Genomic DNA, 15375 nt, shown 5'->3' with positions numbered 1-15375 from the left:
TGACAGCGATTACATATTCGCAAAATCTGCAATCAATTTAAACTCAGAGAAATAGCAATCCACTCGATCAAGATCGAAGTCAGTTATCCGCCACAAAATCTGCAAACTTAAACTCAGAGAAATAGCAATACACTCGATCAAGATCCAAGTCAGTTGTCCGCCGTGTTCAATTTATTTTGGGTAACGTGTACCACCAAATAATTTTTGTGATATATATATATGGCATGTGCACTAGCAATCCACTCGATCAAGATCCAAGTCAGTTGTCCGCCGTGTTCAATTTATTTTGGGTAACGTGTACCACCAAATAATTTTCGTGATATATATATATGGCATGTGCAATAAACTGGGAAAATGAACGGAAAAAGGAATAAAAAAGCCTAACTGAAATGTGGGCTAATGAAGACAACTGCACTTACGGTTGCCACGAAAGATGCCACCCCTGTCGTCTATCGAAACGGAAAAACGCGCCCCAGAAGAGATGAAGTACTCGTGTGATAATTCTGGGCCTTACACCTAACCTTATCCTCAACGCGCTCAGCGTCTCCCCTGAGTCAATCTCTTCGGTCTTACTCTTCAGCAAAGCCGCCTGGGAATGGCATTTTCCTAGAATAATCCTGAGTTATGATTATATGCGAATCATCAGATATACCAGGTATAAATAAATAGATTCTCAAGCTTCATCTGTACTGAGTATTTCAATTTCTATTTTGATATCTAGCTTGCTTTGTATAAAAGGTTGCCAGGATTCATCTGCACTGAGAAATTTAATTTCATTTGTTATCTGGCTTGATTCGCACAAGTAGATCTCTAGGTTCAATCGGAACTAGATAGTCCAATTCCAATTAGTTTTTTCTGCTATCTGGCGGGGTTTGCATTAATGGCTGTTATGTCAGGTGAAATTTCGAAGTGCAGGCCATTCTCTGACAAAAGAGTTCCCTGTGGTGGTCCAAATTTTCTCTCCCATAGAGCTGGCGGTAGGATTTCCATACGGGTATGCAGCTCCTCCAACAATAACGATGGATCAGTTCATTCAGACAACAAGAATGCAGGGTTAAAGAGAATAAGAAGAAGAGAGGATGTTATTTTGCATTGTGATGTTGACGCGAGAGGATCCATGAGTTGGTGGCTTCCTCTCTTTGGTTGGTCTCAATCTGATCAGGAGCCATGGGCAGTCGACAACATAAACGAGTCGAAAACAGGAGCCGTGGACAAGAGTTCGGCTGATACTGAAAAGGGAATGGAGGAAGGTGCAGTACCAAAGCGCTCCAAGTTTGTCAGGGGTCGTTTGACTCCAGAGAAGGCAAAATTCTTGAGAAAAAACCTTCGGGACACTTCTACGTTTCATGACATTATGTACCATTCTGCCATTGCTTCTCGTCTTGCCTCACCAGATAACGAAAGTAAGGACTTAGAGAAATTATGTCCTTGATAAAACCATGTTGCAGAAAGGCTTAGCTCACCATGTATGGACCTATATCCTCAGGAATTTTTTATGTAAATAGTACAATGCAGAGTAATTCATGATTTAGACTTGAGAATTGGCTTACGTACAGTTTGAAAATTCTTATGTCGTAACGGGGAGTTATTTCAAGTTTTCACAATTGCCTAGTTTACTGTGAACACAGTTTTGAAGAGTGTTTAACGGGGGATTTTCTGTATTGATTGATTACTGTATTAAATGTCATAGTTGGCCGCTGGTAATTATGGGACGTTTTTTAATAAAGAAAGCATAAAGATAATGTCACAGTTCACCGCTAGTAATAATGGACGTATTTCTTTCTTTTTTATTAATTAAAAATAAATAAAAAAATCTATCATGGTAATTACATGTACACTTGAACCCACACACAAAGTCACAGTGCCTCACAGTCCTTATTATTCCATAAGGAGAGAATTTAATAGGGCCGGGCCGTTCAGTTAGAGTTTATATAGGAATCATACTAAGTTAATTTAATTGGACTATTTACTTATAGTGGTTATAGAAATTATATGGAGAGAATTTAATAGGATTATTTGTATTTTATTTTTAGAAAGTCATTCTTTAATTACAACGAATTTTCTTTAATTATAACGAATTGTTATTCTTTCTTATAAAGTAATTCATCTAATCATTCAGAAAATTGTAATATATTTTCTAAAAACAATCAAAACATAATATTAATTTTTTTGAGATCATTGCAATGTCCAACAATATAAGAAAACAACTCAAACTTTCCACAACACAATTTTTCTTCACAAAAATATAACTTACTAAAATGATTTGAGGGCCTAATGATTGATGCATGTGTGCATTATGATATAGCACACATATTTAAATACTATAATACTCAAATTTAAGAATCAAACCTACATTGAAGCATTTTTTACATGTCTACATATTGAATAGATATAAAGAAGACATACAAGTACTATTCATAAATCTAAGCAAACAAGACTAGTAGCAAATGTAAGCAAGTGAAGTATGAAATAAGTACAAGCAAGTAGAGTAGATAAAGAGAATGGAAGATGATTCAAATTGGAATTTTCTCCTTTGCAAGTAGAAGAAGATTCACCATAATCAATGTTGTTGATCTTCCATATCCATTACTAAAATGTAATTTTTGGATTCACCATAATCAATGCTTTTGATCTTCAATATCCACTACTAACATATAATTTTAATAAATATGTCATACATGCATGTGTGAGCTCTATGACGTTAAGATTATATTGTATAAATATGATCATGTTTCCTTTTTGGAGTGATAATGATATGGGTAAAAAATCTGAAATTGAAAAAATATGAAATAATTTTCGTTTCAGATTTGATAAGTAATTTTTTATTTTAATTTTCATTTGTTTGGGAAATAAATTTATGCCACCAAAAAACTAGGTAATGAAAACTTCAATTTTGAACCTAGTCGGGATCAAATTTGAAGGGAATGGCTACATTTCAATTTAAAAGGTTAGATTTATTTTAGTTTTACAATATTCACAATTTAAAATAATTTATTTCTTTTATATGAAAATTAAATTAAATTAATTTAAAAATCAGTATATATCTTAAACCTCAATTTGTACTATGTCAAGTAGTGTAGATCTTAAACAAAGAATCTTATATACATACCAAAAATTTATGGACATTTAAATAAATATACATAGATTATACTTGTTCACTAATATTACAATTAATAGAAATAAAATGGAGGAAATTTTATATGACCATTTACTTATATTTTATATATAAATCATTTGTAGAGAATTTAATTGGTCAATTTATTTATAATAGATATAATAATTATAGGGAGGAAATTTAATAGGACGTCGTTATTTAAATACAATTAAATTGTTTTACAACCAACATAGATTCAAATCCCTCCAGGTGCAAACTTTCTTTTTGGAGTGGCCCTGAGAAGGATAAAATCTGTGGAGGTGCAAACCTTCCTTTTGGAGTGTAGAACCTGAAAAATGCTTGCACCTCACGTGATTTGATCCCTCCAGAAGCATGATAGATGTGGGGTTAAGATGAATCTATGTTGTTTTTAGTGGTGTGAGGTCATGGAAATTTTGTTGAACATCTAATTACTCTGATCCTTTTTAAATATGGTGAATATATTTAAGATTAATGTGGTCATTTTAATTTTAAACTTCATTTTAAATACAGTGAATATGTTTAAGATTAATTTGATCATTTTAATATTAAATCTTCTCAATCACATTGATCATTTTAATATTAAATTTTCTCTATTATATCAGCTTATTGAGATAATTAAAACTATTAATAACTTGAATAACGAAAATTTATGTAATAAAAAATTAAAATGCAAAATTATAATGTAATAAAAAATTTAAATACAAAATTACAATATAATAGTATTAATTGATAAAATTGTAAATAATAAAAATATAGTCAATTACTAATAATCTTTATTCTAATTAATCTCAAACTATTTTCTTTTACTATTTTTAATATCACACTTAGTTACCCTTTTATTTTTTATAACTCATAAAAATGATTACTAAGTTTAAAAATACATTAATTAATATATAAAATTCCCCAAACTTTTACTACATGTGCCAGATTCTTCCAAAATGCAATTCCTTTTCCCTGAAACAGCTTCAAACAAACTTCAGCGAAATATGCATCGATGCATTACCTCCTGGAGTTTGTTATGTGGATTTGTACGATACGTGAAAGAAATTTAAATTAAAAAAAAAAAAAAAAAAAACAAAGCAAACAAAAACAAAAATAAGAACAAAAACAAACAAACAGCTTTAAAGTTAAATAAAACGAAATTGATTAATATAATTCGCAAATTGTTTTGCATATTTATTATAAAAAAAAGCCATTTGGCAAGACGCAAATGAAAAACAATTACGTCATAAATAATTTAATCATAATCCGACTATAAATCTCATTTTAGGTTTTCCTTTTTCACCCCTCTATATTGGATTTCAGTCAGCATGTCCAATACAAACTTGGTGGCACTGAGATGCACCTACTCGTGACTGCAATGTCGCGAACAAATTTGTTAAAAGTAGGGCAAAATCAATGGCGTTTCTATACGTTTTAGATATTTTGCCCCAACTACTACGTTCTCGTAACTAAAGACCGGTGAGAAGTTTGGTTTTTTTTAGTTTTTTGTTTTTTTAATTATCCTTTTCCCGATAGCTTTTTTTTCTTACGAGAAAAAAGATCAGTTGTTCAAAAAATTAAAATAAGTCTTTAAAGAATCAAAATATGATATTATTTTTTCACTATTATTTGTATCTTCAATGTAAAATAATAATAAACTATTTAAAACATTTCATAACATAGTTATCATTAAAAATATATATAATAAATCTTTAAAAAGTCAAAATATAATATTATTTTATCATTATTGGTATCTTTAATATAAAATAACAATAAACTATTAAAAAATTTCATAACATAGTTACTATAAAGGAGATACCACTTCTAAAAAAAAATTGCTAGAAAAATGATATGTATATTTATGCCAATAAGTGTGTCTAGTTTAGAATAGGTCTTCTAAAATTTTAATTTTATTAACAATAATTATTAGGTAGATGGTATTAGGTAGATGGTATAGATTTAAAATCTCCACATAATATTCTAGAATATTCTTAGTAGTATTCATTTTGGTAGGTAAACACCCATGGGGGATTTGAACCAGTGACCTATGGCAAAGAGTGCCTTAACAGTGCACCCACTCACCATCAATCCAAAGCCCCGCAAGCCTTCACAGGGTTCAAATTTATTTCAAAAGTAATTATGCTATTTATTGTCTTTTTGATTAAATTGATTAATTAATAATGTTTTATACACACTTTTTAGCATTTAATAAATTAAAATAAAGTTATAAATTAGTAAATTGTTATGATTAAGTGTTATGATGCTTTTAAATAATCTATTTCTATTGATATTTACGAACCATTTGTTTACCAACCATCTAATTATATGTATGTGATAGTGATTAGTACAGATGTGCATTGTGATGCATGACACTATATGCAATACAACACAAATAAAATTATTTTCATTAAAAAAATGATTGAATACTATTTATTATTTAGTATTCAATTCTTTATAATAAGAAATCATGCCTACATTAAATCATTTTTTATCTCTAGTGACTTTTGTCATGTCTTCATATTAAGTAGGCATAAATAAGACATAATGGTAATATTCCTAAATGCAAACAAGTAGAGTAAGTAGTATGCAAGCAAGCTATGTAGGCACTAAATACAAGCAAGTGGACTAGGAAGTAAGAAGATATGGACATCGAACATTGGATGATGGATAGGTAAGATATGGAAGTGGAACATTGGATGATGGATAGCTACCGTTTCTAAATCCAAACATAGAGATGATGGAGAGATACTTCAAATTGGAATTGTATTTGCTATGTGAGAAGCAAAAATATTCACCACAACCAAAGCTTTGATATTCAATACTCACTACTAAATTATAATTTCAATAAATAAGTGATAGATGGATGCATGAGCTCCATAACAATAAGATCTTATTTTATAAAAGATGATAACAATTATTTTCTTGAACTATGATGTTATGAAGAAAATTGTTAATATTATTTGTTTTTTTAAATATTATTGTACATAAAAAATTGTCAATAAAAAAAACCTATAAAAATAATCACAAGAAAAACATACTATACAAAGTTTCGTACCCTTCAATTGAGAAAAAAAAATCCATTTTAAATTTGACAAGTAAATTTTTATTGCAATTTTCATTTGTATGGGAAGTAATTTTATGTCCTTCTATGTTGACTAGCTAGGGAGCTCTTGAAGGGAAATGGAAACTTCAAATTTAAACTCTGGTTTAAAGATGTTTTCTTTACATTGATAGTTACATTTATTTTCCTTTTTTATGTAAATAATTTTTGTATGGCCTAAAAATATCAAAATCAAGAACCTCAACAGTTAACTTAGTTGGTTGAGTTCCTATCATTAGAAGCATCTTTCTAATGGGAGGTCACGGGGTCAATTCCCCTTGATGCTCTTAGCGTTAAGCTCTATTAATGAGTCAGCGGGATGTGATCCATTCAGGTGTTCTACTCAGATATTTTTGTGGATGTAGCCACTGATCTGCGATGTACATGAACGACACTTTAAAAAATCATAAAATCAAAATACATCGGCCAAAAATTCATATCTGAAACAAATTTCATTGTAGACGGATTCAATCTTCGTAGAGGAAAACCAAATATTTTTAACCACCTATGGAATAAATAACTTGTCCAAAAAATTATCATCTTCAGAAAACCAAGCCTATATACTACAATACTATAATACAAAAACCGCCATTAGTCATTACAGAGAGTTAAGAGTCCAAAGAATTAATAGGCATTGGGTGTTTGTCATAAGAACCTTAAGAAGCTAGAGGGTCAAACTCACACTGGATATGGCTCTAAATGTGTTATCCTAGCATCGAATCTTTGCATGCAAACATGTTTCTTTCTCTGAGCACATTTGATTCTTCCAAAGCAGAAAAGATGTTATACCTTTCCTATTGTTTATATTTTAGGGCTGGTGTTTCATGCAGTCCATTCCACAGGTGCGGGATAGGGGTGGTTGATAATCCCTTTCTTGTTGAGAGGGAGTATTGAAAATGCAACAAGAAAGTCGCAATTTTAATTTTTTCCTTAATTAAAATTGAGAAAATTCAAATTTCCACATCAGCAGACAATTTGGAGGAGTTAACTGAAGTAACATAGCACTTGTCACTCAATTAAGAACAATCAATTCGAGTTAATGAGTTGAATTTCAGTGTACTTGAGTTGATTCCTAAAAAATAGGAGTCTCGCTCACTTAATTCAAGTTAGGGACATGAAGTTCAATTTTTTACGGTAGGTTCTTAAATTTTATGATCTTAGGTTGAGTTAATTTCATTTGTAGCAGTTTAATTCAGTTAAATTGAGCTATGATCGGTTAAACTAGTTCTGGCTAATGGAGGAACTAGTGGAAGGTCAATTTTTGGAAGTGGAAATTCAACCACACTCACTGATCATCCAGATAACTAATCAATTAGCCTAAATTAGCTCATGCATGCAGAGAATTTTAGTTACCCAGTTGAGATGGATATTCCAAGGCAGTGTATTATCAGTTGTAGCATATTCCAATGTGTACAGATGGTGCATGCAGTCCAAGGAACGACCTAGAAAAGTTCTGTAATCTATATGAGGGAATTTCTTAATTAATAAGGGCCTAATTCCTAGAGGAAAAATGCAAGGAAATAGGATTTCGGAAGGCTTGAAATTGGCTAATTGTTGTCCAGGTTCAATCAGTCGAGCATAGGGATAGACTACACACTTGCGGGGTGCTCAGGCTTGAGAAAGCATTTTATTTCTTTTTTATTCTCTTATTAATGCAATATATACAGTACGATGTTTTGAGCTTTTTCTTTCCCCTAGATTAATCTCTGTGCATGTGTGGTGTTTCCTTTTGCATGTCTATGATTTGTGTTTTATATGGTGAATTAACTTCCACATATTATTAGAGTAGCTTTGAGCCTTGTGATTTAGTAAATTTCATAAGTAGTTTCGAATCTACACATTAATTTTTGCATTAGATGTTAAAAATAAACAATGAGTTGAATAGTGAGACTTAACTGTAATAGCTAGTTGTTGACTAAGTCTTTTCATGGCTACATTAAGATGGTTGGTAGCATTGATTGGTTAATGTTGCATGACTAACTATTAAAACATATATGCATGAATTGGATTTGAATTAAGTTTATTGCAAGTCGTAAACAAGTGATTATGGTAGTCACTTCGTGTGTTGGTTTTTTGGTAACAATACACTATGGGAATTGGAAATGTTTGGATTGTTACACTAATTGTTATTGACATTTACACATTAATGAATATTTTTATATACTTTTATGCATGAAAGCATTGTATACATGAAACTAAAATGGCTATGAAAGTGAATACTTGTTTAAGCAATGCATATTTATGACTAGCATTGCTAATGGGATTAAGCAATGGTAGCTTAATGGCAACATGAGAACCTACGAAGGTAAAAGGTTGCAAACTGTAGTTCAAGTGTAAATGAAAAATCATAATGTTATGATTTGCATGATTATGTTGTTTGGAAAATTAGAATGTATACCACCTATATGTCAGTTATGTTTCCTATCAATCGAGATATTTTGGACCCATGCTAAGGGTCAAGTATGAATGCATGATATACATAAATGTTTATTTTATTTGAATGATAATGTGCATGTGGTTTGTTATGTAAATTACTATGGGAAAGAGTGCTAAAAGAGAATTTCATATGTTAGACAGTTGTCAACAGTTGTGAAAGGTCATGAGGCCTTGGGTTGATGGCGGTTGTTTGCCCAGAGGGGTTGATGGTGCTTGTTTGCCAGGATTTCCTCTCCCTAGACATAAATGGTCTAAGTAAGTGAAAAGAGTTAGCCAAGATGGTGAGAGAGTAAAAATCCTGAGGAAACTTTATTGGTTTCGGAGCCTATTAAAGGAGGCCCAAATTTCCTCACACATGGGACGTTGTTAGAGGAATAGGAATAATGCTACCAAGAGGAATCTTATATTGAATCTTGTGTGGTCATTGGAATTCTTGAGCCAGTTGGCCAGTGGAATTCGAGAATGGACCTGATGTAGTTTCTACCAAAGAACTGTCTGGATATGAAAATGACTCGATCTTCCGTGGCCCTATTCATTCCATACTACACGGTCATTTTAGTTGTGTTGATGTCGTGCTCGGGTCCATGCCTTTCGCCATGGAATATGTCCCCTGTCCTATGGTAAGATCCGAGCCTCTTCCCTCCAGTTTCGTGGTTGCCCTAGTTGTCGGTGCTGTTGCTGCTTTGTCCGTAGCCTTGGTCTGCTCTGCAGTGGCCTACGCTGCCTCACAGGAAGCCTTTATCTCCTTAGTGAATTTCTCGTTCCACTTCTGTTGTGCCAACAACTTGGCAACATCCTTCTGTCTTTGTATCCCTGCCTCATCGCGCACTGCCAGATCTGGGGCACGCCACTCAGGTGGCCAGGAGTCGAGCACTATGAACACAGCATCATCAATCACAATGAAGGGGAGTTTGGTCCATTTCTACTTCAGATCCTTCCGTGCCCTGATATACACATTATGCATATCTGCATTAAAGTCTGCAAAGCTCCGCAGAATGTCATATAATGTGGGTGATAGGTGTGGCCGTTTGTTGATCCCCATTTGTATGCTTACCTCCATAAGTATCTAGAAGATCTTGGTCTCACGAATCTGCGTAGCATCCGTTGTTGCCCATAGCGACACGTATTTCTGCCTCTGGTAAGTCTTGATCAAGAGGAGAAAACTGACTGTCCTCCGGCAATTCCCCTGTGACCAACAAGATGGATAAGAGAAACCACATGTAGTGGAAGGTCTTACCCTACTCCTGGGCCTCCTTGAAATTCATCAGGAACTCCTCACAGAGGAATCACACCCAGTTGAACTGTACCCCTCGGTACATTGCTCGGCTAGCGTGATGACCATTGCTGGTACCTTGTTGCCGCGGCATTTTCTCATCACTTTTCCTGCCAGCAGCTGGGTGGGTACATGCACCCCTTTTTCTTGAATGATAGTAATGACATAACCCCTTTGCTTCTTCTCCAAATTGTATTTCTTCTTCATGGCCTCTGCGAGTGCTAAGTCTCCTCTTTGGCCAGCTATTTCTATGGGGTCCCTTCCCATACACGGAAGCCGAGAAATCCTATGAATAAGCTCCGTCGTGATGGGAATCGGCTCCTCCAGCCACAAGTACCCATCATGCACTACGCAAAGCAGTTTCCTGATGATGAATATCATGATTGGTGCCCGGTGATAGTGTGGAATCCATAGTAGGTGGAGTAGCCTGACCTTCTCCATGCTGCGCAACCATTTTTGCAGAGTTAGCGCTATAACTAACCCCTCCTTGCTTTGTTTCATGAGTTTCCTGGTTTCCAAATGTGGGAACTTTTCGCTGTCCGCGAGGTCCCAATCTTCAAATTTCATTGTGGGCACGCAACCCAGAACCCATCCTTCAAATAGTATTCCATCTAGGAGAAACGCAGTTTGGAGTGCGCTCTTAACGACATCCAAGTCTTTGGGTAGTTTCACTCTCCCTTTCCACGGAGGGACATACTTGGGCAGTTGTGCTTTAACGCTCACTGGCTGAATGTTTTCCTCCATTTCTTCATCTGCCTCGATTTCTTCTACGAACGCTTGGAGATCCTCCTCCTTGTCATCTATCTCAAGATTAATAGCTTTTCCCTTGTCTTCCATAGAAAGTTTACCGAATCGTGGATTTCGCAGAGACATGCGAACTGGTCCCGTTGCCTGTCGATCCGTCTTGGGCCTCGACGTCCGGGGAGATTTTGGAATTTCCAGTCCCACCTTTAGCGAAGGACTCTAGGCAGCTTCTTTGGTGATACTTTTGACAAAACCTACACCTCTCATAGTAGTTTTCATCTTGTTTGATCTGTTTGTAGTTATTCGCAACTTTGGAGGCTTAAACACCACTTGGCGCTCAACATTATGGGTTCTTTTTAGCAGTTCAAATCTCAAACAAACAAGTGTTGTCTTTCGGCCAACCTTGGTAGTTTTATACCATCCTTCGAATTTGAAATTAACCATTCCCCCCATTTCTAATTCATTAATGCATTCTTGGCAACAGATCGTCCCAAATCTAGTTTCGACTTTGTGTCTTAATTGTCCATCGTCTTCTCCTCATTACCTTAAATTGGACATATTGTCATGAACAGTGACACCAATGGTCACTTCCCAGCCTACCCGCATGGTAGCATAGCCCCTTGTGGGCAGATGCGACCCGTGTGTCATATTGATCCTGCGCGCAACCTCCTTGTCGCGCAGCTCCCATACAGACTCTTTTATAGTCCCGCGCTCTCTTTCAACTGCTTTGAGCACTGAGACTGTGCTTCCTACCATAGTCAAGTGGTCGCGCCACTAGTGTGAGGCTTCAATTTGTCCTCCTTATCTACCCTAGTGCTAGTGAGCACCTCGCCTTCATCCTTATTGTTATAGCTCCAAATACCACCCTTGGTATTTTTTATGCTTGGTTTATGGCCTAGGGCAACCCCTCCTTCCAGAATTGGTCCAAATATTTTAAAACTGTTTTACTCCCTATACGCTACTTTGCCTTTTGATAAAAGCATGTACACGCAGTTTATTCAATACCCAACCCACGTATATGTGTTAAAACACTTAAAGAAATAAATTTCCTTAACTACGAGCATAGTTCACGGGTTTTACCTATTGATTACCTCCTAGTGCCCGTGGCCCAACTATTTCCCAACTAAAAAACTAATTGGGAGAAGTATAAAGAGACTTCTATGGGAAGGCCTTAAGGAGGAGAAGAGATAGAGTTATTATACTGAGATTATCCCCTGACTAAGTCTGAAGTATCCCCGTGCTTCAAGTACTTCCCCAAGTTTCAGGAAACCCTTGTTTCCTTAAGTGTTGATATTCTCCCACTTGCTTGAGATATCATGGTATTGTTTATGGAAGGAGGCTGTTGAAGGCTAGGACTGGACGAACCTAGAGGACGGTTCCACTTGGAGCCGGAAGAAGAAGACTCAGGTGAATTCTCTCCATGTTTATTATAGTTTTCAACAATAAAAAGAAATGTTGTCTCGTTCGTGAGATTGACCTTGTTTATGCATCATGTGTTGTTGTAACTCATGTATGAATGTCATTTTGATGCATAACTAATCATCTTACTTATATGATATAAAGTTTATCTCATTAAAATGATTTATATATATGCTGCTATGTATGTTTGAATTGGTTGATTTGCAGATTCAAAGATCATCAGGAGTTGCAGAGGGTATAAACCCTACTGGAACTACCCAAATGAAGGACATCCGGGTATGTTCATCTTTGCATAGTTTGTTTATTTAAGCATGTTGCCTAAGTTGTATGTGTGTTTATTACTGTAGATTACTCTTGCTCTGTTGGGGTTCTAACCCAAAGCCCTTGGGTACTTAATTCTGTAACAGAATTGGCGACTTCGTTGGGGATAACAATATTGTTATTCCTAGTTTGGGTTGTTCAGTGTCAGGGCTCAGTTCTTGGTTTGCTTGTTGTGACAGTATTCCCTGCTCCTGTAGGAAATCAGACCTCAAGTCTGATATTTTTTAGCAGGCCTTGTTTTTTATTTTTCTTGCAAACTTAGTATACGCACCTTTGTTTGTTTATAGTAGCATACACAAGCTTTTTTCTATGAAGTGAAACCGCGTATATGCGAGTTTCTTTTTTCATAAGCGCGTGTACATGCACATGTGATGGAACATTGTCACGTATACCATTTTTTGCATGCTTTTTTCAAATCTTTCTGCCCAGAAAGATTTGTTTCTTAGTCTGTTTGGTTTCTGAGTGGTCAGTTTCTGTCTTTATAATTTAATTATTCAGTGAGCTTACTGTTTTGAATTCTCTTATACTTTGAAAAGTTTTGGCTTGGGTTTGCTTTAGAGTGAGTTTTATGATTTGTGTTTGAACACACAAGACTTCTTATCAAAGTTCTTGATTGTTTTGGTCTTCCATAAAAGCAGATTGCTCTCAATCTTTGTGTCAAGCTTGATTATTGGTCTACTTGCTTTGCTTTCCATCATTTCATGGCCTTACACCTTTTCTTGCTTTTTGAAAGTTTCTTTTTGATGAATTTGAAAGTGTTTCTTTCTTGACTTCTTGGTTAGTTTCTCAAAGCTCTTTTGCTGCTTTTGGATCGTTTAGTGGAAGTGAAGCCCTTTTTGTTTAAGTTTTCATTCGTGTTGAATTGGTGACTTACAAAGTTTCCTTGTGCTTTGCTTTTAGTCTTTGAGTCTTTGGTGGCATTTTGAGTGCTTTTGAAAAGTTTTTTTTGTTGCTTCTTGAAAAAGAAAAGTTCTTAAACAACATTGTTTTTGGTTTCTTTTTCTGAGTTTGATTTTGGTTTCTTTGGTTTTGTGAAAGTGAATTGTGACTTTTCGAGATTTGCCTTTCTTATTTGGAGGAAAATTTGTATTTGAAACTTGCATTCTTTTCAAACACTTAATTTGGCTTACTAAAAATTATAAAAAATTGCTTTCATTTCTTTTTAGAGTAATCTAGTATCTTGCATTATCATGTACACCTTGTATTAGGGTAGTTTTGCACTATTAAAGCATCAATAGTCTTTTTAGTTTTTCTGAGTGTGAAGTCTGCTATAAGAAAATAAAAGGAAAAAGTTTTTGCTTTATAGAAGTTTCTTATAACCCAAGTAGAAATTTCTTTTCATCGAAGAACAAACAATTGCATTTCATATAAGTTAGTTTTTCATTAATTTCTTTTGCGTCATACAAACACCATCGGTTTCATTTCCATATTGTCCCTTTGACTTAAAAGAATAGCCACTTAAAATCAAGCGCTTAATAAAATAAACTAGAACTTTTTGTATTGTCATCAAAATACACCAACAAGTTTTAGGTTTATTTAGGGCCTTGAATTAGGTGAGAGGAGAGTAAACTCTTCAAGGCCACTCTAAATTTTAAGACATAGAAGTCTAATTAAAGAGTGAAATCCAATATCGTTAGGGAGACTAGGAAATCTCTGTGACTGTGAGTTAAGCACAAGGGTTCGTGAATATAACGACGAGAGACACCCCCTCTCTTACTTGTCGGATCCTACCTCACGACTGTTCCGCCTGGCTTCTGATACAAGTTGGTGCTTTTAGTTGCCTATCCTAGGGATCTACATATGTGGCTACAGAAGGGAATCCTGTGGCATCTGAGTTTGATGTTGCATCACATTTAGCAGTACTTCTAGTGGGTACCCTTGCGAAACTTGGGGGCTTGCACCGGCAAAGGCTATTGTCTGGAGGTCATCGTAACTACCTCTGATACCTTCGCTAGTAGAACTGGGGCGTAATTACCCCAGTCTATTTTCAGAAGGCCCTTATTATTAACTTTCTTGTATTTTTGTTTCTGATCCTAATCACTCGGAGCGGAAATACTTGGAAGTTGTTTGATTGCTGATCTCTTTAGGGACACTTTTAGTGTGTGTTCTGTGCTCCTAGTCAACCTAGATTTTAATTTTCTTGAGTCTTTAAGTAGATCTTATAAAAATAATTCAAAGTGGCTAACCGACCATCTCAATGGTCTTGGAGACTTCGTGGGATTTCAATTACGAGTCCAGAGCCTTCTCCCAAAAGGTGAAGGAGAAATTCTACCAGTTGTTTTCAACCAGTGGCAGCAGGCGCATCGAAGATTGATCCTCTACTTGGGGGCATTAGTTCACAAGATAGACCTGGTACTACCACAGAGTTAGAGAGGAACACACCAGTTCTTTCTTGAATACACTTCCAGTCGGAAGATAGTATTGAAGTAGAAGAGATTTCAGAGTTAATTGCGGCTCTGAATTCTCCTCTCCCTCCTGATCATCTAGATGTATTGCTATACATTGAAACTCCGACTCATAGGCCTTCGAGCCCAAGTCCACACACATCTATCCCTTCGATGACCACTGCTAGAAGCATGGCATCCACCACGAATGTTGCGAGCATGTAGACTCCCATATCTGTGCAAAGGGGAGGAACTATTTCCATCCCTTCTAACACTCCAAGCACATCCTTATTTAGGTGTACTTCCATTCCATCGACAAGTGGAAGTTCTCAAGCTGATGTATCTAGTTTTGGATTTTTCCCTTTTGGGATGCCCTCCCAAGGTATCCCTTTAGTTCCGTTGAATATACCATCAACCACATCCACATCCATGATGAGTGGATCTACTTATTTTCAGGGTTTCCCATTTGGAAAGTGTTTATTCCCATAACACTTATGCGGTGCAATCCCCTGTTTACTTTGCTTAGTAAGGTGCGATCGTAGCCATGGTAACAGGGTCATAAACTCTTCTACTGCAGTAG

At 35.4% G+C, this 15375-nt stretch overlaps 1 protein-coding gene across 1 annotated transcript; it reads left to right on the top strand.

The window, feature by feature from the left end:
• The first annotated feature begins 442 nt into the window (after positions 1 to 442).
• Positions 443 to 1686, top strand: LOC149208171 (uncharacterized). Its single transcript, XM_089394022.1, has 2 exons — positions 443 to 655; positions 897 to 1686. The coding sequence occupies exons 1-2, from the start codon at positions 625 to 627 to the stop codon at positions 1430 to 1432; spliced, it is 567 nt and encodes a 188-aa protein (XP_089250148.1). The 5' UTR covers positions 443 to 624; the 3' UTR covers positions 1433 to 1686.
• Positions 1687 to 15375: the final 13689 nt, after the last annotated feature.

The sequence above is a fragment of the Pinus tabuliformis genome, chromosome 1_2 (genome assembly GCF_031772625.1).
Source record: "Pinus tabuliformis cultivar Carrire ecotype Pingquan chromosome 1_2, CPIR1, whole genome shotgun sequence".
Classification (NCBI taxonomy): Eukaryota; Viridiplantae; Streptophyta; class Pinopsida; order Pinales; family Pinaceae; genus Pinus; species Pinus tabuliformis.
Note: the sequence above shows the minus strand (reverse complement) of the source record. Positions and strands in the feature narration are given on the sequence as shown.